General features: G+C 35.0%; 1 protein-coding gene across 5 annotated transcripts in view; it reads left to right on the plus strand.

Moving 5' to 3' along the window:
- Nucleotides 1-22989, plus strand: part of MAPK10 (mitogen-activated protein kinase 10) — a 356081-nt gene that overhangs the window by 162490 nt on the left and 170602 nt on the right. For 3 of the 5 annotated variants that reach the window (XM_082391154.1, XM_082391155.1, XM_082391158.1), the window contains exon 3: nt 19962-20033. The exons of 1 other annotated variant lie outside the window; for it this stretch is intronic. In XM_082391154.1, coding sequence (XP_082247280.1) covers nt 19968-20033 — 66 coding nt within the window. In that variant the 5' untranslated portion in view covers nt 19962-19967. Of the gene's footprint in view, nt 1-19961; nt 20061-22989 lie in introns of all 5 variants that reach the window. One more of the 5 variants, XM_082391157.1, reaches the window with a different exon arrangement.

The following is a 22989-nucleotide window of genomic DNA, read 5'->3' on the forward strand; positions in this document are numbered from 1 at the left end:
TTGTTGTAAGTTCAACACCTCTCCAGCATTCAAGTTGACATTTCACCTAATTAATAGCCCCTATTGGCCTAGTTATTCTGGGGATGCATAATTAAGGCAATAATGCTACTTGTTCAGTGGAATTAAGATTTCATTTTGCCTTTTAGATTAATTGCCCAAAGGTTTATTGCTTTTTCTGGCTCTAGGCATATTATTATGCCCATCTGTGTTAAAATAAGCATATTTTTAAAGTCCATCCTTAGAAAAATTAAAAAGTTACTCTAATAGAAAATTTTGAACTTTGAGGACTTAAAAATAAACCCATATATATGTACAGTATTTTAATTTACTTAAAAGGGAATTCCTTAAAGACACTAATTTTGACCTTTTATCTTTGAATTGTTCACTTTTGTACTTGGAGTTCCCTCTATAGCACCTGACGCAGAGTGGATACTGGATATATATATATATACATTTTCACTGACTTCATGCGATGGGAATTTGAATTTTCTTTTTAAAATGAAGCTAATATAAAAATGGTTATGCATAAGTAATTCTGAGTAAAAATCAAAACAAATACAAACACTATTTCTATTTTAACTCCTTGGAACTTGTAGTCTGAATGTATTTATTCTCTGTGATGTGAAATGTTAATGACTTATCTATCAAATTGTATACATGAAAATACATAGCACTTACTATATAAAAGGCACTATACTCCACGCTTTACAAATATTATTAATGTGGAATCACTAATGGAAAAAATAGCATACTTTCCCTCAGGTAACTATTTAGAAAAAAAGACCACGTGTACACACACAAACCTAGAAAAGCTCGCAGGTGTGGAGCACGCAGATGTTAGGTTCTGAGTGTTCTGTGTATAGAATGATGGCTGTGGTGGTGGGAGATACATAGGGTTTCCTGCAGTAACGGAGGAGCTGAGTTTTATACCTCTTGATATTTAGATGGAAAAATGTCATGACAAATGTTGAAGAAAAAGATATAACCAGGCAAAAAAATAGTGGTTTAGATCCCTCACCTGGGCAAAATACCTTTTGCAATAGATAATGAGATTTGAACTTGTGGTGTCTGTTAAACCCAGTAGAACCTATTCAAGAAATATTTTATTTGCTTTATAAACTATAAGGATGATGAAAAAATCCTGTTTCTCTATGTTAATGTAATTGTATACAGGCTATTTTAGAAAAAATAAGTAAAACACTTGTGTCTAGGTGCAGGTACATGAATTTTAGGAGAAATTAGAAGAGAAAAAAAATCAGTTTCTGGGAGGCCACTGATAATATATTTAACATGTTTGCTGGCCAAGATTTTGAGAAATCTAACCTGTGTTTACTGCATAGCATTTGGGACATTTGGATTACAGTCCTATTGCCTCGCTGATGAGATATGTGAATTTGGAAGATTTCCTAACTATTTACCATTAGACCTCAAGTTTCTCATCTGTGAAAAGAAGTTGCTTAGATGCTTGCTATGTTTTCTTTCAGTTCAAAAGCTTTGCATCTGTTATTTTACCATGTGCTATAATAACATTTTTCCTTATTAAAAGATGTAGTCTTCCTTGTAAAAACTAGAAAATATATAAAAGCACAAAGTGATAAATATGGGCACAGTTCTATCTCTGTAAAACTATGTTCATATCTATTCAGTTTTTAAAAGATTGGGAACATATTGTGGTATTTTTAAAATGTTTTTCCACTTTACAGTATATTGTGAATGTTTATCCATCTTATAATTTATAAATGCTTAAATGGAATTATGTTATATGTTTTTATGATAATTATTTTATTAATCCATTTTTATGGAGCATTTAGTTTTCCAATTATTTTACTATAAATAATGCTGTGGTAAATATTTTTATAGATTAATCTTTGTACAGATACTTGATTATATCTTTAGCATAAATTCTTAGGTATGGAATTATTTGTCTTAAATGCATTTTTAAGCAATTGAATACCTTGTTGTCAAGCTACCCCCAATACTGAATGGATATTTATTTGCAACATCTATTGATTCATTCAATAAATATTTATTTAGTGCTCATTTTATATTGTGTAAACATGAATGAAGTATTGAGAGAAATGGATATCTGGGAGGAGGAGAACAGGTAGGTCTGTTTCTCTGCATTGAATATATTAATTATCAAAAAACTTCCACAATTTGATGAGTAAAATACCGTCTTATTTTTTATTTCTTTGCGATTAAGATCAAAACCCTTTTAAAAAAATTACTTTGATAGCCATTTTGTGTTGGGACTATTTTGTTGTACTGACTACCTTGCTTGGTGTCTATGTCTCTCTTTGGTGAAGGAAGAAGGTGACCTGTAATGTTAATTAGTTCTCTTTCAACTGGTTGCCAATTGTACTATTTTTCATCATCAAAATTAGAATTTTTCTTATCAAAATTAGAGCACTTTAATTTCCATTATATGTTGGTGATAAACTGACCTTTTTTTGTTTGTATGTTTCATCGTTCTCATTATATTGGTTCTATACTGTGTTTTAAATTGACTTATTTCTAAAGCACCATTTTTTCTACCTTAATACTTTATTTTATGCCCATCTGTCTTCCTTCAGTCCAATTGTTCTTTTCTGAGGATTCTGACTCCTATCTCTAGTTGTTTTTAAGATTTTATCACTGTTTGGCTCTTCTACAGTTACTTGTAATATTTCTAGGCATGGATTTGTTCTTATCTATCCTGCTAAGGACTTCATTCTGTTTTTCAGCTTTTTAGGAGAATTAACGGTCATTATTACTTCAGATATTCTCCTTGCCCTTTCTATTTATTTGCTTTGTTCCTTCTGGAACTCCAATTATATTTATTTTGGACCTTGTTAATATATTGTATATGTCTCTCAATCTTTCATATTTTCCATCTCTTTATTATTCGAGCATAAATTCCTGTGAATTCCCTTCCAGTTCATTAGCTCAACTGTTTATATTTAACCTGTTTAACCTATTAGGCTTTTAATTTAAAAGCTACTTTTTCCACAACTTCTAGTTAATTCATTTTCAAATCTATCCATTTTTCCTCTAATCATGGTGATAGCTTATTTCTCATGGCATTTATTCTGACTCTTTAATTATTTTATTCATTCCTACGTATGGTCTTTCCAATTGTTTTTTGTCATGTCTAGAGTTCTTGTGGTGGTAATACTTCTTTTATAGTATCTGACGATGCTCACTTGTGGTGTTTGCTTTCCTTGTGATATTTATGGAAAATATGTATTCATCTTTCAGTGTTTTTTTTTTTTTTTTCATTTCTTGTACCTGGTAACTTCCAGTGGTGTGCTAGTAAATGTTTAATTATTAGTTCTCTGAGAAAAAGTGCTCGGGTTTGTAGCATATCCCCAGCACAGCCAATTTTAAACTACTGAAGTGGTGTCATCAAGCATGGAGGTGGGAAGGGATGTGCACACTCAGGTTTTGTAAGCTGGTTGTAGGAGCCAACTTCAGAACACCACTGGCAATTTTCCTTTTATAATATAAATTCAGCTGTGTTAATTTTTGTTATAGTGTACCCAGTGCATGTAGAGTTTTGTGATATGAGTTTCCATTAGCTAACTCTTGCAGGACCAGAAGCAATGCTATATGTTCAAAATTAAGAAAGCTTAAAAATGTTTGTATGTTATAATTCTTGGATTGGTGAATTTCACCATTTCTACATCTTTTATATGTCCTATCTCTTAATACTCCACCCTTTTTCTTATGCATTTGCCTCATTCCCCCATCATCTCTTACATTCTGGTCTCTATTGCTTTACTCCTGCTAAATAAGCTTATCAAAGGATTTCTGTGGAAGGAATCATCTTGTTACATAAACAATATTTTAAGAGATACTTAGCTTTTAGAGGTAGACAAGCACAGATTCCTTAGAAGGAGATAGCATATCTCCTGAAGCTAATGATGTACTCCTAGATATTTGTGGGTAGAGTGTGTTAAATCAGAGGCAACCTTTTTCTGTAAATGGTGAGATAGTAAATATTTTAGACTTTGCAGACCATACAGTCCCTCTCCCAACTACTCAACTCTGCCATTATAGTGTGAAAGCAGCCATAGATAATATGTAAACTAATAGATGGCTGTGTTCCAATAAAACTTTATTTATAAGAAGGTAATGAGTTGAATTTGGTGCATGGGCTACAGCTTACTGAGCCCTGCTCTAAATGATAGTCCATGGATGTAAAGATTTAATAACATTTTAAAGTGAGCATATGCATAGTTGTTAATAGAAAATTAAATTTAATTTCATTTTCTATATCAGCACTTGAAAAGATAATTACTAGTTTTAAGATATAATTACTTTTTCTTTTGCACATGGTTAGGAGAACCATTTTGGACATAGAAGAGACAGAGTGTTTTTTGTAATTAACAATGACTTTGTATTTTAATCTTGTATATGTGCCTGCTGGCTATTAAGAGAGTCATTTATAATAAATCTGATATGTGTTAAATACAAAAATTATTTATAGACGATGAGTTTGTGGTATACGAACCCAACTTGGAAACTGCTGGACCTTAGACTGTTTTTTGGAATCAGTAGTTCATTTCGTTTTCCCTTGCATATATTGCATTTCAGTGACAAACCATGGGAGCCTGGAACTGCCCAGAACAATTTGATTTTTTCATCTGTGAAGATTCTCAAACCTCCTGTGGTTTAGTTGGCATATCTCACATGCAAAAGAATTTAAGTATTGATCTAAGCTATTAAAACACATCATAGTTACATTCTTTTATAGTAACTGCTGTGCACCAGTTCAACCTAATGAATTCTCAAGTGTATCTCATTTTTACAACTTGGCCTACTGCTTTGCTCAGAGTAGCCATTAACTCCTATCGGCATGTAATGAGGAGAAACTCAGTAGAGTACATAGCAGGAAATAAACATATGAGGGTTTTCCCAAAAGACCAACCAGTCATTGAAAGCACTAAACTCCCCAAATTATCATCCCCTCCCTTTTCAAGCTACTCATAGGTCCTATATTGTACCAAAATGTTGTCACTAATTCCACTTTAGACTAATATCAAGATAGTGCCCTGGCCATTTGTGTTGTTCCTATGCAATGGTGCCAAATGTTCTCTGCCAGGCTACTAGGAAGTATAATTACCAAACTAGTTTTCTGTAATTCACTAGGATTATCATACTGAACATTCTCTTTCCTTTAATGTCCCTTTGAGGAACAAGAAGATTCTGCCTTGACTTAGTGACTTAGTCATAGAGCTACATTTGGAATCTTTATAAAGCAAACCAGGAAAGGTCAAGATGCTTGCTTTTCATAGCAAGATTATTCATTCATTAAAAATTAAAATACATTGTTCATTTCAGGTGGGGGGCTGGATGTTATTATTTCCCACATGCCCAGTTTAGCAGTACAGAACAAAAATAGCCCTGCATGGTAACATTTTTGCAGGTATCTTTGCTGGACTCTTTCATACTTTCACTACTGCAAACTTCTCATTCTTAATTTGTTCTCATCAAATTTATTGAAAATTCATAGGTCTCAATATGGAAAGATAATGAAAATAGTTAGATTTGTGGTAGAGAAAGAAAGAAGCTTTTTTCCTTTGATTCACTTTTTATTCAATAAACATTTACTCAACATTAGCTCTACACTAAGAATAGCACTGGGCCCTGGAGTTGTGAACATGAATAAAACATAATCACTTTCCCCAAGAAGGTCATAATGTAGTATGGAACAGACATATGAACAGTTACAATATTATAAGATACTTGTAATAAAAATACGAACAAAGTGCTGTGAGAAGACTAAGGGAAGAATGAGGAGTGGCTGAGAGAACATTTCTCCATTTAACACGTGCTACAAGATAGTGAAACAACAATGGAACCACGTATTTTAAATGCTGGAAATGAGAATTTGGAAAATGGAAATAAAATAAAAATGCCATTTATAATAACATGAAAACATAAATGCTTAAAAATAAACTTAAATGTATGAAAGGGCTGTAAACATAAAATATATGATTAAATATAAAATACTTTTCTTTGTAAATTCTTAATTTCTTTAAAATAGAATGGCTTATGCAAAGAAAAAATAATGGCAATGTGTTGTGGAGTTTATAAAATATGTATAATTAAAATATATGACAACAATAGCTGAAAGGAAAATTGAAGCATACTATTGTAAGTTTCTTAAACTATATGTGTGAAGTAGGATAATATTATTTGAACCTACTTTACTAAAAATAAGTGCATATTGCAAACTCTAGAACAACCATTAAAAAAAGAAGAAAAAGAAATATAACAATTTATTGTATAAAATAAAATGGGAAACAAAAAGATACACAGTTCTTCCAAAAAAAGCTCAGAAGGAAGAAAAATGGAATAAAGAATATAAGGATATAGGAGCTTCAAGATGGCAGAAGAGTAAGACGTGGAGATCACCTTCCTCCCCACAAATACATCAGAAATACATCTACATGTGGAACAGCTCCTACAGAACACCTACTGAACGCTGGCAGAAGACCTCAGATCTCCCAAAAGGCAAGAAGCTCCCCACGTACCTGGGTAGGGCAAAAGAAAAAAGAAAAAACAGAGAAAAAAGAATAGAGACTGGACCTGCACCAGTGGGAGGGAGCCGTGAAGGAGGAAAGGTTTCCACACACTAGGAAGCCCCTTCGCGGGCAGAGACTGCGGGTGGCAGAGGGGGGAAGCTTTGGAGCCACAGAGGAGAGCACAGCAACAGGGGTGTGGAGGGCAAAGCGGAGAGATTCCCGCACAGAGGATCAGTGCCAACCTGCTCTCACCAGCCCGAGAGGCTTGTCTGCTCACCCGCCGGGGTGGGCGGGGGCTGGGAGCTGAGGCTCGGGCTTCGGTCGGATCGCAGGGAGAGGACTGGTGTTGGCGGCATGAACACAGCCTGAAGGGGTTAGCACACCACAGCTAGCCGGGAGGGAGTCCGGTAAAACGTCTGGAGCTGCCGAAGAGGCAAGAGACTTTCTCTTCCCTCTTTGTTTCCTGGTGCGCGAGGAGAGGGGATTCAGAGCACCGCTTAAAGGAGCTCCAGAGACGGGCACGAGCCATGGCTATCAGCGCGGACCCCAGAGACGGGCAGGAGACACTAAGGCTGCTGCTGCAGCCACCAAGAAGCCTGTGTGCACGCACAGGTCACTCTCCACACCGCCCCTCCCGGGAGCCTGTGCAGCCCGCCACTGCCAGCGTCCCTTGATCCAGGGACAACTTCCCCGGGAGAACGCGCGGCGAGCCTCAGGCTGGTGCAAAGTCATGCCGGCCTCTGCCGCCGCAGGCTCGCCCCGCATCCATACCCCTCCCTCCCCCCGGCCTGAGTGAGCCATAGCCCCCGAATCAGCTGCTCCTTTAACCCTGTCCTGTCTGAGCAAAGAAAAGACACCCTCAGGCGACATAAACAAAGAAGCGGGTCCAAATCCAAAGCTGAACCCCGGGAGCTGTGCAAACAAAGAAGAGAAAGGGAAATTTCTCCCAGCAGCCACAGGAGCAGTAAATTAAATCTCCACAATCAACTTGATATACCCTGCATCTGTGGAATACCTGAATAGACAACAAATCATCCCAAATTGAGGGGGTGGACTTTGGGAGCAAAGATATATATATATTTTTCCCTTTTTCTCTTTTTGTGAGTGTGTATGTGTATGCTTCTGTGTGTGATTTTTGTCTGCATAGCTTTGCTTTTGCCATTTGTCCTAGGGTTCTGTCTGTCTGGTTTTATTGTTTTGTTTTGTTTTTTTATTACTTAAAATTTTTTTTTTCTTAATAATTATTTTTTATTTTAATAACTTTATTTTACTTTATTTTATTTTTTTATCTTCTTTCTTTCTCTCTTTCTTTCTTTCCTTCTTTCTTTTCTTTTCTTTTCTTTTCTTTTCTTTTCTTTTCTTTTCTTTTCTTTTCTCCCTTTTATTCTGAGCTGTGTGGAGGACAGGCTTTTGGTGCTCCAGCCAGGCATCAGGGCTGGGCCACAGAGGTGGGAGAGCCAAGTTCAGGACACTGGTCCAAAAGAGACTCCCAGCTCCATGTAATATCAAACAGCGAAAATCTCCCAGAGATATCCATCTTAATGCCAAGACCCAGCTCCACTCAACGACCAGCAAGCTGCAGTGCAGGACACCCTATGTCAAACAACTAGCAAGACAGGAACACACCCCCTTCCATTAGCACAGAGGTTGCCTAAAATCATAATAAGGCCACAGACACCCCAAAACACACCACCAGACGTGGACCTGCCCACCAGAAAGACAAGATCCAGCCTCATCCACCAGAACACAGGCACTAGTCCCCTCCACCAGGAAGCCTACACAACCCACTGAACCAACCTTAGCCACTGGGGACAGACACCAAAAACAACTGGAACTATGAACCTGCAGCCTGAGAAAAGGAGACCCCAAACACAATAAGTTAAGCAAAATGAGAAGACACAGAAACACAGAGCAGATGAAGGAGCAAGGCAAAAACCCACCAGACCTAACAAATGAAGAGGAAATAGGCAGTCTACCTGAAAAACAATTCAGAATAATGATAGTAAAGATGATCCAAAATCTTGGAAATAAAATAAATACAAGAAACGTTTAACAAGGACCTAGAAAAACTAAAGAGCAAACAAACAATGATGAACAACACAGTAAATGACATTAAAAATTCTCTAGAAGGGATCAATGGCAGAATAACTGAGGCAGAAGAACGGATAAATGACCTGGAAGATAAAATAGTGGAAATAACTACTGCAGAGCTGAATAAAGAAAAAATAATGAAAAGAATTGAGGACAGACTCAGAGACCTCTGGCACAACCTTAAATGCAACAACATTCGAAGTATAGGGGTCCCATAAGAAGAAGAGAAAAAGAAAGGGTCTGAGAAAATATTTGAAGAGATTATAGTTGAAAATTTCCCAAATATGGGAAAGGAAATAGTTAATCAAGTCCAGGAAGCACAGAGAGTCCCATACAGGATAAATCCAAGGAGAAACAGGCCAAGACACATATTAATCAAACTATCAAAAATTAAATACAAAGAAAAAATATTAAAAGCAGCAAGGGAAAAACAACAAGTAACACATAAGGGAATCCCCATAAGTTTAAGAGCTGATCATTCAGCAGAAACTCTGCAAGCCAGAAGGGAGTGACAGGACATATTTAAAGTGATGAAAGAGAAAAATCTACAACCAAGGTTACTCTATCCAGCAAGGATCTCATTCAGATTTGACGGAGAGATTAAAAGCTTTACAGACAAGCAAAAGCTAAGAGAATTCAGCACCACCAAACCAGCTTTACAACAAATGCTAAAGGAACTTCTCTAGGCAGGAAACACAAGAGAAGGAAAAGACCTAAAATAATAAACCAAAAACAATTAAGAAAATTGTAATAGGAACATACATATCGATAATTACCTTAAATGTAAATGGATTAAATGCTCCAACCAAAAGACACAGACTAGCTGGATGGATACAAAAACAAGACCCATATATGTGCGCCTAGAAGAGACCCACTTCAGACCTAGGGACACATACAGACTGAAAGTGAGGGGATGGAAAAAGATATTCCATGCAAGTGGAAATCAAAAGAAAGCTGGAGTAGCAATTCTCATACCAGAAAAAATAGACTTTAAAACAAAGACTATCACAAGAGACAAAGAAGGACACTACATAATGATCAAGGCATCAATCCAAGAAGAAGATATAACAATTGTAAATATTTATGCACACAACATAGGAGCACCTCAATACATGAGGCAAGTACTAACAGCCATAGAAGGGGAAATCGACAGTAACACAATCATAGTAGGGGACTTTAACACCCGACTTTCACCAATGGACAGATCAACCAAAATGAAAATAAATAAGGAAACACATGCTGTAAATGATACATTAAACAAGATGGACTTAATTGATATTTATAGGACATTCCATCCAAAAGCAAGAGAATACACATTTTTCTCAAGTGCTCATGGAACATTCTCCAGGATAGATCATATCTTGGGTCACAAATCAAGCCTTGGTAAACTTAAGAAAATTGAAATCATATCAAGTATCTTTTCTGGTGAAAACACTATGAGACTAGATATCAATTACAGGAAAATATATGTAAGAAATACAAACACATGGAGGCTAAAAAGCACACTACTTAATAACCAAGAGATCACTGAAGAAATCAAAGAGGAAATCAAAAAATACCTAGACACAAATGACAAGGAAAACACAACCACCCAAAACCTGTGGGATGCAGCAAAAGCAGTTCTAAGAGGGAAGTTTATAGCTATACAAGGTTACCTTAAGAAACAAGAAACACCTTAAATAAGCAACCTAACCTTACACCTAAAGCAATTAGAAAAAGAAGAACAAAAAACCCCCAAAGTTAGTAGAAGGAAAGAAATCATAAAGATCAGATCAGAAATAAATGAAAAAGAAATGAAGGAAACAATAGCAAAGATCAATAAAACTAAAAGCTGGTTCTTTGAGAAGTTAAAAAAAATTGATCAACCATTAGCCAGACTTATCAAGAAAAAAAGGGAGAAGACTCAAATCAATAGAATTAGAAATGAAAAAGGAGAAGTAGCCACTGACACTGCAGAAAGACAAAGGATCATGAGAGATTACTACAAGCAACTCTATGCCAATAAAATGGACAACCTGGAAGAAATGGACAAATTCTTAGAAATGCACAACCTTCCGAGACTAAACCAGGAAGAAATAAAAAATCTGAAGAGGCCAATCACAAGCACTGAAATTGAAACTGTGATTAAAAATCTTCCAACAAACAGAAGCCCAGGACCAGATGACTTCACAGGTGAATTCTATCAAATATTTAGAGAAGATGTAACAGCTATCCTTCTCAAACTCTTCCAAAAAGAAGCAGAGGGAGGAACACTCCCTAACTCCTTCTGCAAAGCCACCATCACTCTGATACCAAAACCAGACAAAGATGTCACAAAGAAAGAAAACTACAGACCAATATCACTGATGAACATAGACACAAAAATCCTCAACAAAATACTAGCAAACAGAATCCAAAAGCACATTAAAAGGATCATACACTATGATCAAGTGGGGTTTATCCCAGGAATGCAAGGATTCTTCAATATATGCAAATCAATCAACGTGATACACCATATTAACAAACTGAAGGAGAAAAACCATATGATTATCTCAATAGATGCAGAGAAAGCTTTTGACATAATTCAACCCCCATTTATGAATAAAAACCCTCCAGAAAGTAGGCATAGAGGGAACTTTCCTCAACATAATAAAGGCCATATATGACAAACCGACAACGAACATCATCCTCAATGGTGAAAAACTGAAACCATTTCCACTAAGATCAGGAACAAGACAAGGTTGTGCACTCTCACCACTATTATTCAACATAGTTTTGGAAGTGTTAGCCACAGCAATCAGAGAAGACAAAGAAATAAAAGGAATCCAAATTGGAAAAGAAGAAGTAAAGCTGTCACTGTTTGCAGATGACATGATACTATACAAAGAGAATCCTAAGATGCTACCAGAAAACTACTAGAGCTAATCAATGAATTTGGTAAGTAGCAGGATACAAAATTAATGCACAGAAATCTCTTGCATTCCTATACACTAATGATGAAAAATCTGAAAGTGAAATTAAGGAAACACTCCCATTTACCATTGCAACAAAAAGAATAAAATATCTAGGAATAAACCTACCTAGGGAGACAAAGACCTGTATGCAGAAAATTATAAGACACTGATGAGAGAAATTAAAGATAATACAAATATATGGAGAGATATACCATGTTCTTGGATTGGAAGAATCAACATTGTGAAAATGACTCTACTACCCAAAGCAATCTACAGATTCAATGCAATCCCTATCAAACTACCACTGACATTTTTCACAGAACTAGAACAAAAAAGTTCACAATTTGTATGGAAACACAGAAGACCCCGAATAGCCAAAGCAATCTTGAGAACGAAAAATGGAGCTGGAAGAATCAGGATTCCTGACTTCAGAATATATTACAAAGCTACAGTAATCAAGACAGTTTGGTACTGGCACAAAAACAGAACTATAGATCAATGGAACAGGATAGAAAGCCCAGAGATAAACCCATGCACATATGGTCACCTTATCTTTGATAAAGTAGGCAAGAATATACGATGGAGAAAAGACAGCCTCTTCAGTAAGTGGTGCTGGGAAAACTGGACAGCTACATGTAAAAGAATGAAATTAGAACATTCCCTAACACCATACACAAAAATAAACTCAAAATGGATTAAAGACCTAAATGTAAAGCTAGATACCATCAAACTCTTAGAGGAAAACCTAGGCAGAACACTCTATGACATAAATCACAGCAAGATCCTTTTTGACCCACCTCCTAGAGAAATGAAAATAAAAACAAAAATAAACAAATGGGGCCTAATGAAACTTAAAAGCTTTTGCACAGCAAAGGAAACTGTAAACAAGACTAAAAGAGAACCCTCAAAATGGGAGAAAATATTTGCAAATGAAGCAAATGACAAAGGATTAATCTCCAAAATTTACAAGTAGCTCATGCAGCTCAATAACCAAAAAACAAAAAACCCAATCCAAAAATGGGCAGAAGACCTAAATAGACATTTCTCCAAAGAAGATATACAGATTGCCAACAAACACATGAAAGAATGCTCAACATCGTTAATCATTAGAGAAATGCAAATCAAAACTACAATGAGATATCATCTCACACTGGTCAGAATGGCCATCATCAAAAAATCTAGAAACAATAAATGCTGGAGAGGGTGTGGAGAAAAGGGAACCCTCTTGCACTGTTGGTGGGAATGTAAATTGGTACAGCCACTATGGAGAACAGTATGGAGTTTCCTTAAAACACTAAAAATAGAACTACCATACGACCCAGCAATCCCACTACTGGGCATATACCCTGAGAAAACCATAATTCGAAAATAGTCATGTACCAAAATATTCATTGCAGCTTTATTTACAATAGCCAGGACATGGAAGCAACCTAAGTGTCCACTGACAGATGAATGGATAAAGAAGATGTGACACATATATACAATGGAATATTACTCAGCCATAAAAAGGAACGAAACTGAGTTATTTGTAGTGAGGTGGATGGACTTAGAGACTGTCATACAGAGTGAAGTAAGTCAGAAAGAGGAAAACAAATACCGTATGCTAACACATATATACGGAATCTATAAAAAAAAAAAAAAGCATAAAAGAAAATGGTCAGAAGAACCTAGGGGCAAGACGGGAATAAAGATGCAGGCCTACTAGGGAATGGAGTTGAGTATACGGGGAGGGGGAAGGGTAAGCTGTGAGAAAGTGAGAGAGAGGCATGGACATATATACACTACCAAACATAAAATAGATAGCTAGTGGGAAGCAGCTGCATAGCGCAGGGAGATCAGCTTGGTGCTTTGTGACCATCTAGAGGGGTGGGATAGGGAGGGTGGGATGGAGGGAGCTGCACGAGGGAAGAGATATGGGGACATATGTATGTGTATAACTGATTTACTTTGTCATAAAGCAGAAACTGACACACAATTGTAAAGCAATTATACTCTAATAAAGATGTTTAAAAAAAAAAAGAAATTGAAAATATAACTACCATATGATCCAGAAATCCTATTTCTGATATATATCCAAAGAAAATAAACCATTTTCTCAGAGAGATATCTGTACTCCCATGTTCACTCTAGCATTATTCACAGTAGTCAAGGTATAGAAACGTGAGAGTAGAAAAGTGATTGCCACTGGCTTGGTGGGGGAGGAGGAATAGGGTAGGGAGAGGTTTGTAATAGGGCACAGACTATCATTATAAGTTGAGTAAGATCCATAAGAGGATCTAACATATAACATGGTGACTATAGTTCATAGCACTGTATTATATAATCAAAACTTGCTAGAGATTAGAACTTAAATGCTCTCACCAATAAAGGGGGCAGGGAATATGTGAGGTGATGGATGTGTGAATTAACTAGATGGGGGAAATCCTTTCACAACATATACATATATCAAGTCATCATATTGAATACTTTAAATGCCTTAAACAATTTATCTGTCAATTATACTTCAATAAAGCTAAAAGAAGAAAGAAAAAAAAGAATATAGGGATAAAATACAAAACTAATTGTATGATGGTAGACTTAAATTCAATAACATCCATAATTACTTTAAATGAAAATGGATAAATGTATCTGTTAAAAGGCAGAGATTATCAACAAGTCATCACTTCTCTTCAATATTGTACTGGAGGCAGGACAATTAGGGAAGAAAAGGCAGATCGGAAAGGGAAAAGCAATAACTGTCTTCACTTGCAGATGACATTTCTGTGTATAAAGAAAATCCTAAACCATCAACAAAATATTTACTAAATTTAATAAGTGAATTTAATAGGGTTCTAGACACAAGGTCACGTACAAAAATTAACTTTATTTTTAGAAATGAGCATTTAGGAAATGGAAATGAAAATATGCCATTTACAATAGCATCAAAAAATATAAATGCTAAAGAAGAAACTTAAAAAAATATAAGGTCTATCTATATACTGTAAACTACAAAAGATTCCTGAGATAAATTAGAAAGAACTGAAGTAAATGGACAAATATACTATGATTGTGGATAAAACACCAAATATTAAGATATCTATTCTTTCCCAGGTGATCTATAGTTCTAATGCAATCCCAATCAAAATTCTAGAAGGATTTTTAAAAATTTTGAAATGTTAGGCTGTTTAAAATTAATGTGGAAATGCAGAGGCCTAGAATAGTCCCAAAAATAAAAGAGAAGAAAAATTTGGGGACTTACCTAATTTTAAGACTATTATAAAGCTACACTTATCAAGACAGGATGGTATTAGGGTGAAGATAGACAACAGATAAATGGAATAGAAGAGAATCCTGAAATAGACTTGCATTGGTACAATCAACTGATTTTTTAACCAAGGCAGCAAGGCAACTCAATATTGAAAGGAAAGTCTTTTCACCAAGAATGCTTGAAAAACTGCATATCATTAAGGAATAGAAGTGAACCTTAACATATACATCACACCATGAATTAAAATTAATTGGAGAGGTATCATAGACCTAAAAGTAAAATCAACAATGTAGAGCTTCATGAAGAAAATGTGGAAGAATATCCTCATGAACCTGGATTAGGAAAGATCCCTTGACAAAATCAAGAAAGCACTAATAATAAAAGGAAAATAAATCATAAAATAAATTTCATAAAAATTAAATATTACTCACTAAAAGACAGCATCAATAAGCTGAGTATGCAAGCTACAGACTGAAAGAAAATATTCATAATCATGTAACTGACAGTAAACTTTAATCTGAAATAGAGAATTTCTGCAATTTGTATAAAAAGACAAACAACTCGCTTCCGCCACCCACAGTCCCGCCAAATGGGCAAAGTATTATACTTGAAAAGTCACTCTACCGAGTAAGATAAATAAATGGCCAATAAACTCATGAGAAACATTCTCAACACTATTAGTCATCAGCGAAATAAAAAATAAAACCATAATGAAATACTACTAAACACTCACTAGAATGATTAAAATTTAGAAAACTGATAACACCAAATGTTGGCAAGGATGTGAAGCAACTGAATTTTTATGCATTGCTACAAGGGGTAGACAATGTGTCTGACAATTTTTAATAAGTTAAATATATTCCTATCCCACGATCCAACAATTCCTTCTTTAGGTATTTTTGCCAAAAGAAATGAAAACATATTTGTGCAAAAATACATGTATATAAATGTTCGTGCAGCATTATTGATATCCAAAAAATAGAAACACCTCAAATGTCTAAAAGTAAAATAGAGAATAGATAAACTGATACATTTTACTCAGCAACAAAAAGAACAACTACTGATACTTATGCCAACATGGATGAATTCTAAAAGAAGCCCAATGAAAAAGAGTATATACTGTATGATTTCATTTATATGAGCTCTAGAACAAGAAAAACTAATCTATATGGAGAAAGAAGTTAGAACATTGTTGCATGGGGGGTGGGGACTATTGTCAAGAAAAGGGTACGGGGATTTTCAGACTTTACCTTCATCACAATGTGAGTTACATGGATATATGCATTTGTCAGAACTCATCAACCTGCACACTTTAGAACTGTTCATTTTGCTGTGTGTAAACTATACCTGGGCAAACTAAATTTTTAAAAAATTAAAAATAAGAAGTGGAGGTAACTATCTGGCAAAAATTATACATGAATCTCATGGAAATGCAATAAAATAATCTCACAGATTGAAATTTGAGGAGTAAATTGTTTCTTTTTTTGTTCTGTTTTACTTTTTACTTATTTTATGACTGTATTTTAGTAACTTTTTTTCCTGTAGTGGATTTAGTTTCTCATATAACAGAAAGTCTAGAATTAGAAAACTCCAGAATTTCTTAATTCAGTAGTTTAATGGTATCATCAAGCACAGAGTTCTTTCTATTGTTCTGCTTTACACTGCTCAGCATTTCTTCTCAAGATCATTTCCTATTAGTGGCTTTACGAGCGTTTTGGTTCCGGACATCCATGAAGAGATAACAATGCCTAGCAAGAGAATGAAAGACCTTGTTCCTTGTGTCATTTGAACCTTTTTCTATTATAAAATATCAGACATATCAAATAGCATATATTTTATACCTGTAGGGTTTAAAGAATAATAATGAAATAATGTTGCATGACATCACTACTCAGCTCAAAGTAGTCATAACGAATACCATTGAAAACCCCTGCAAGCCCCTTTCTAGGGGTGTTCTTCCCCTCCCTAGGAGATAGCCAATCTCTTGAATTTTGCATTTTTTATTGTTTTGCTTTTCTTTATGTTTTATCATAGTAAAAAAAATTCTTAAATAATACATTGTATAGTTGTGTATATTTTGTAACTTTCGTAAGTGAAGTTAGCCATGACTTCTTTTCATTCATTTACCGTGTTTATGATATTTGGCACGTTGATATTTGTTTCTTTATACAACCATTTCATTACCATATAGTATTCCACTAAATGAATGTACCATAGTTTATTTATTCATTGGTTTTTCTGTGATTATTTTTTTTCCAGTATTAATTTTTATTATTTATTTCTTTTGCTATTACAAAAGTATTCTAATGAACTGCCTTTTATATGTATCTTGGTAGCAAAACACAAGAGTTTCTCTGGAAATATGTGTAGAAGTAGAATTGGTGGGTGTTAAGCTATGCACAAGTTTACTGTATAATGCTATTTTCCCCCTGAATTTGGTTGTTCCAACTGCCAAAATTATCAGCAGTGTATAAATATTCCCATCTGATCAACTGCTTTGCAAAACCTGAATATTATCATACTTTTCAGTCTTTATTAATATGATAGGTATAAAATAGTATCTCAATGTGGCTTTAAATTACACATATATTTATGACCCCTTTTATATTTCTCTTTTTTATAAAATGTGATCCATATTGTTTGCCCATTCTTCTGTTGGGTTCTTTGTCTTTTTCTTCTTATATTTTAGGAGCTCTTTATAGATTCTGGATAAATCTTCCTCTGGTTATATGTGTTTCAAATATTTTTTCTAAATTTATGGCCTACTTCTTTATCACATTTTTTCATAAACAGAAATGATTCATTTTAAATAGTCTATTTTATCAGTAGTTTCCCTTTTAACTTAGCATATTTACATATTATTTATGACGTATTCCTCAGACATTCAACTACATTTCCTTCTATATTATTTAAAGTTTGGCCTTTCCTGAAAATTTTAATCCATCTGGAATTGTGTTTTGTATACAATATGAGGTAGGGGTTGTCAAGAACTTTAAGAGTTTTAGATGTTACCCTACCTGCAAGCTAACAAGGTAGCTTGCCACAGTTTCATGAATGCTGGCAGAAGATAAGCGATTCCTGGGTCAGATCAAAATTCTTTACTACTCACGTTAATAACAGGAGCTAGAGTGTCAGAATTCATGCCAGTTTCTCAGGCTCAGTTCCCACAGGGCGACTCAAAGAAGGTCAGGTGACTACTGCACATACAGTGAGTGGTGTTATACAAGAGGAACCCCAGGCTTAGGGAACCCAAATCTCTTATGGTGGGTGGTTAACATGCCTGACATATGCCCCAGAGGGACACCTTATCTATATTATAGTGGAGAATAATCAAACCTGCCTTATGCTCCAGAGGGAGATATGTTTGCTCTATAACCATCCTTGAGAAGATAGTCTGGAATAAAGGCAGCCAGTGCCTCTGCCTGTAAGACATGCAGAAATATGAGAAGCCCATAGAGAATTGTCTCTAACAAGGACAACTCCTCCCTCCCCTTGCCCCAATATTTATGACCAATTGTCTCAGCTCGGTTTAATGCATAGTCTCTCCTTTCCCCAGATATCTTTAATATAATCAGGTTTAAATGTCTATATTAACATAATCAGTTTCCATACACGTATGTGTTTGTTTCTGGGTTCTCTATTCTATTAATCAGTAGTCTATCTCTGTATCCACCCTGCGTACCTTACTTACTACAACTTTATAATAAATCCTGATCTCTGGTAGAGCAACTCCCTCCCCAGCCTCCACAAACACCCATCTTATTCTTCTTCAGAAATGTCTCATATATTCTAGTCCTTTCATTCTTCCTTGTATTTAAAAAATTTATACATAGGTTCCAATGTAAAATATTTTTTCTTGCAATTCAGACCTTCCTTCTGGGATTGTTTTGCTTGCTCCAGAATTTTGTTTGAAACTTTCTATAGTAAACTTTATGCAGGTGTCTCCGCTGTGACTTCCCACCGTAGATAGCTTCCAAACTTTGGTTCCTGTATTCTGCATGTTGCCCTTTAAAAGCTAAATTTCTGATCTTCAGACATCAGCAGATGGTCTGAGGACGAGTGACAGGTTCAGCTCATTTACTTCTCTGCATGGATCCTTTCACATTGTTTTCAGCCTCTCAGAGCTTTTCTTGCCTTTTTTTTGGGCAGCTCAGCTATGCATTTTAAAAGACATTTTGTCTATTTCACCTAACCTTTCTAGAAGTTTTGCACTGAAAGTGGTTTTCAAGATAGCTAATCATTCATATTGCCAGAAACAGAAGTCTTGTGTCAATAGTGGTTTTAAAATTGTTTAATCTCACAGAATTGTATCTTGCACACAATACATATTCAACAGAGTGTGTTTAATTGAACTGAATAAGATTTTGGTTGGGTTTTTCTGATGCTGCCTCATCATTCCCAAATAACCCAGTACCTAATTTGGCATTTCCACTGTTAGATTATTATCCTCTCCTTAAAACTTTACAACATTAAAAAATATTTTAAACATACAGAAAGCAATATACTTGAAATCTTTGTACTTACCACCAAGATTAAATACATGTTAATATAGTGTCCTATTTTCTTTAATCTATGGTTACATGGTTAGATAACAAAGCAATGCATATTATTTTGTGTACTTTAAAATTTTACATTAATAATACAGTGATATTCATACTTTTTTGAAAGCTGCTTTTTTTCCCCACTCAACATCATGTTTGAAATATTTTCCATGCTGACACCCTAAGCTTTGATTCAATTATTCCAAGTCCTGTCTGTAATTTTATTATAAATTAAATTTTATTTAATAGTCCCTTTATTCTACAACAAATATTCTTATTATATATATCCTCTTAAGCATGTATTTGAGAATTTTTAAAAATTAGATGCCTAGAACTGAAAGTGCTCTATAATAGGATGTACTTAACTTTAACATATTAGGTATATCCAGTTTCTTATATCTGGTCTTTTTGATTGTGATGACATTGATCATTATAGAAGATAGGACATTTTTTCACCTTATTTTATTATTTAATATTTACAATTTGTGAAAAGTACTTAGTACTGGTCTGGACAAGGATTATGCGGAATATATGCAGTGTATGAAACCTTGTGTATAATTCAAATTATACTAAAGTTTATACTATTCAATAATGAATAATTAGGTGATTTGGAAATTCATGCCCCCATTTTTTTCTATAGGTATTTATGAGCCTCCATTTATTGTACTACTGCAGTGAACCAACCTTGGATGTGAAAATTGCCTTTTGTCAGGTGTGTGTTCCTTACAGGTAAAACAAGGTACAGTATATTCACTTGTATTTCCATTTTGCCAACGCATCTTGCAAATGTTCCACACTAAAGTGAATGTTTATATAACGTTAAAAGTAGCTTAGGAAGTAGAAGCTGTTAGCTAGATACTGTTTTTTTTCCCCCAGTTCATTTATGTTAGAATAGGAATTAAGAGAATTCTTTTTAATGTTTATAAATATAGTACTTGATCACTGTATAAAGTGATTTCTTACTAGATTTAACATCATTAATGTCTTTTTCAAATCCTTAAAATGTGGTTTTATTCATCAAACTAGCTAAAGTCTATGATATTATTTTTCATCCAAGAACTGATGAGTCCCAAGTAGAGTATCTCTAGTACTGAAATAAAATAATATGTAGGTAGTGCTCCATTTGTTTTCTGATGTTCAGTTCTAACCAGTAGTTGATAACAAAGTTAAAACAACAATAATGACTAATAAAGGTATCTTTAACCTACAATGAGCACTAGTGAGAAGGTGTTGTGCATGGACCAGATAAGAGTCTGCACTCCTGTGTTCATACAAGTGATATTCTTAAGAAAGAGCCCAGCTGGGGTACCTGTACCTACTCTAAGTATGTTTAGGTAGTTCTAACTTAAGCCTGTTGTCATGGCATAATTAATAGTGCTCATTTTTACTCTCAGGAATTTTTATTTGGCCAGTAAATTTCATGGTAACTCTATTCATACCTCAAGCAGAGAGCACTTCTGTTTTTTCTGTAATGAATTTCATTGCATGTTCTCATCAAGATGGGCTGTAAACAGAGAGTGACATGCATCCCTTGAAACAAGGTTTAAAGAATAACTCTGCAGCTTCTATTATTTTAATACAATATTTTCTGATTCTAGAAGTAATATGTACTGATTATAGAAAATATATAAAAATACAAAGGGAAATAAAACATTGGTAAATCTATTCTCCCTGAACATAGTTAGAATTTCTATGGAAAAGTAAAATGTGTTACGGGCTATGCATGGGATTTCTTGTCTGTTTCATCTCCCTGACCTGTAAATTCTTGCAGTGCCAAAAGCCTCAGACTTTCAGATAACTTCTCTTCTCTAACTAGAACTCTGGATCTGGACAGCTTAGTTTAGAAATTCCAAATCTGCCACTTATTAGCCATTTACTTGTGAGCTTGGGCAAGTTAGTTAAACTTGCTGTGCTTCAGTTTATTTGTAAAAAGGGAAAAAAGTAATAGTACCTACCTTCTAGGTTTATGAGAATTAAGTGAGTTAATACTTGCATAACACTGAGTACAGTGCTGGAATATATTTTTGTTAAATAGCTAACTAAATCTTAAATAAATTTACATTCACTCTTCTTATGCTCCCATTGAGTCCTAGTGTTTTAAATATTATCAGTATCTTGAATACTCCCCAGTTATATCTCCATCACAAACCTCTCCCTGAAACCAGACTCATAAACCCAATTGCTTGTTCTACATCTCAGCTCAGATGGCTAATAGGCATAGCAAATGATACATAGACCAAACCAAACCCTTGATCTTTCCTCCAAAATTGCTCTGCTCTAATTCAGTAAATGCTAAATCCATCTTTCCAGTTGCTTAGAGCAAAATCTGCAGAATCATCTTTTGGACAATAATTTGCCTCCAATCTGTCAGCAAATTCTGTTGGCTCTACTTTAAAAATATATCTGGAATCTCACTACTTCTCACCGTTTTCTCCACCACCATTCTGATCCAAACCTGGATTATTGAAAGAGCTTCCACTTTTGCTCACCCCCAAATGGTTTACTCTCAAAACATCAGCAAGAGTGATATTTGAAAAATATAAGTGAGATCATGTCACTCCTCGGTTAAAAACAAAAAAAAAGCAAAACAAAAAAACCTTCCAGTCAAGTGAAATGTCTTCCCATCTCACTTATGGTAAAAATTCTTAAAATAAATACACAAGCCTTTGCCATGTACCCACCTAGACACCCCTCCTTCAAATGCTCTTCCTTTATTATCCACTTGGCTCACGCCTTCACCACCTTCAGGACTTGGCTCAAATGTCATTTTTAAGGGAGTCTTTCCTGCTTATCCTATTTAAAATTGCCCCTTCCTAATCTACACTGCCTACCCCACACCGCCTACCCAACTTCCCAGTCTTTCTATTTTTTTCCCTCCATAACACTTTTTGGTATCTGATACACTATATATGTAACTAGCATGTTGTTTCTCTCACTCCGCTAGAATGCATTTTTCAGTTGGGCAGGGATTTTTTTTCAGTGGTGTGCTGTGCGCTCACATAGGCTCACAAGAGTTGATTGTGCACATCCCTTCTCAGCTTTAAGTTCAATGATGTCAAGTTGGTAGATTGAACTTTGTCATGATAGGAATATGTACATTGTGTAAATAAACCATTGCTGCAGATAAGTTCTCTCCTCTCTCTCACCCCCAGCCAGTTGTTGAACAATTCGCAGCACATGGTTGGGATTTTGTCTCTTTTGCACACTGCTGTACTGTAGCACTAAGAATAGTATCTGGCATAGTGCGGGCTCGCACCAAATATTTGCTTAATGAATGAATGATATATGTTGGGTTAATGCAATCAATTGCAACTGTGATAGTGCTCTGGTGAAAAATGAGCAGACCTGAATTTCTGGTTAAAATATCTGCGCCTACGGTTTGCAAGCTGTATGACTGTGAGCCATTTCCTTAATGTCCATGATCCTAGCCATTTACCATGGGCATTGGTACTTACTTAAGAAACAAACCACAAACAAACAAAAAGTTTATTTTTTACATATTTCAAGATCAAGTCTGAATTTCAAAAATTATCAATAAAAAAGTCTTAAAACTTCAGCTATTACTTTTAATCCAAAGAGTTTTTATGTAGGTTGAAGTTATTTTTAGATCAGCTCCCAAAATTTGGGTACAGATGCAGAATGTCTATTTCTAGGAAGAGTTCTTTTAA

Source organism: Balaenoptera borealis (genome assembly GCF_965194805.1).
Source record: "Balaenoptera borealis genome assembly, chromosome: 4".
NCBI classification, from domain to species: Eukaryota; Metazoa; Chordata; class Mammalia; order Artiodactyla; family Balaenopteridae; genus Balaenoptera; species Balaenoptera borealis.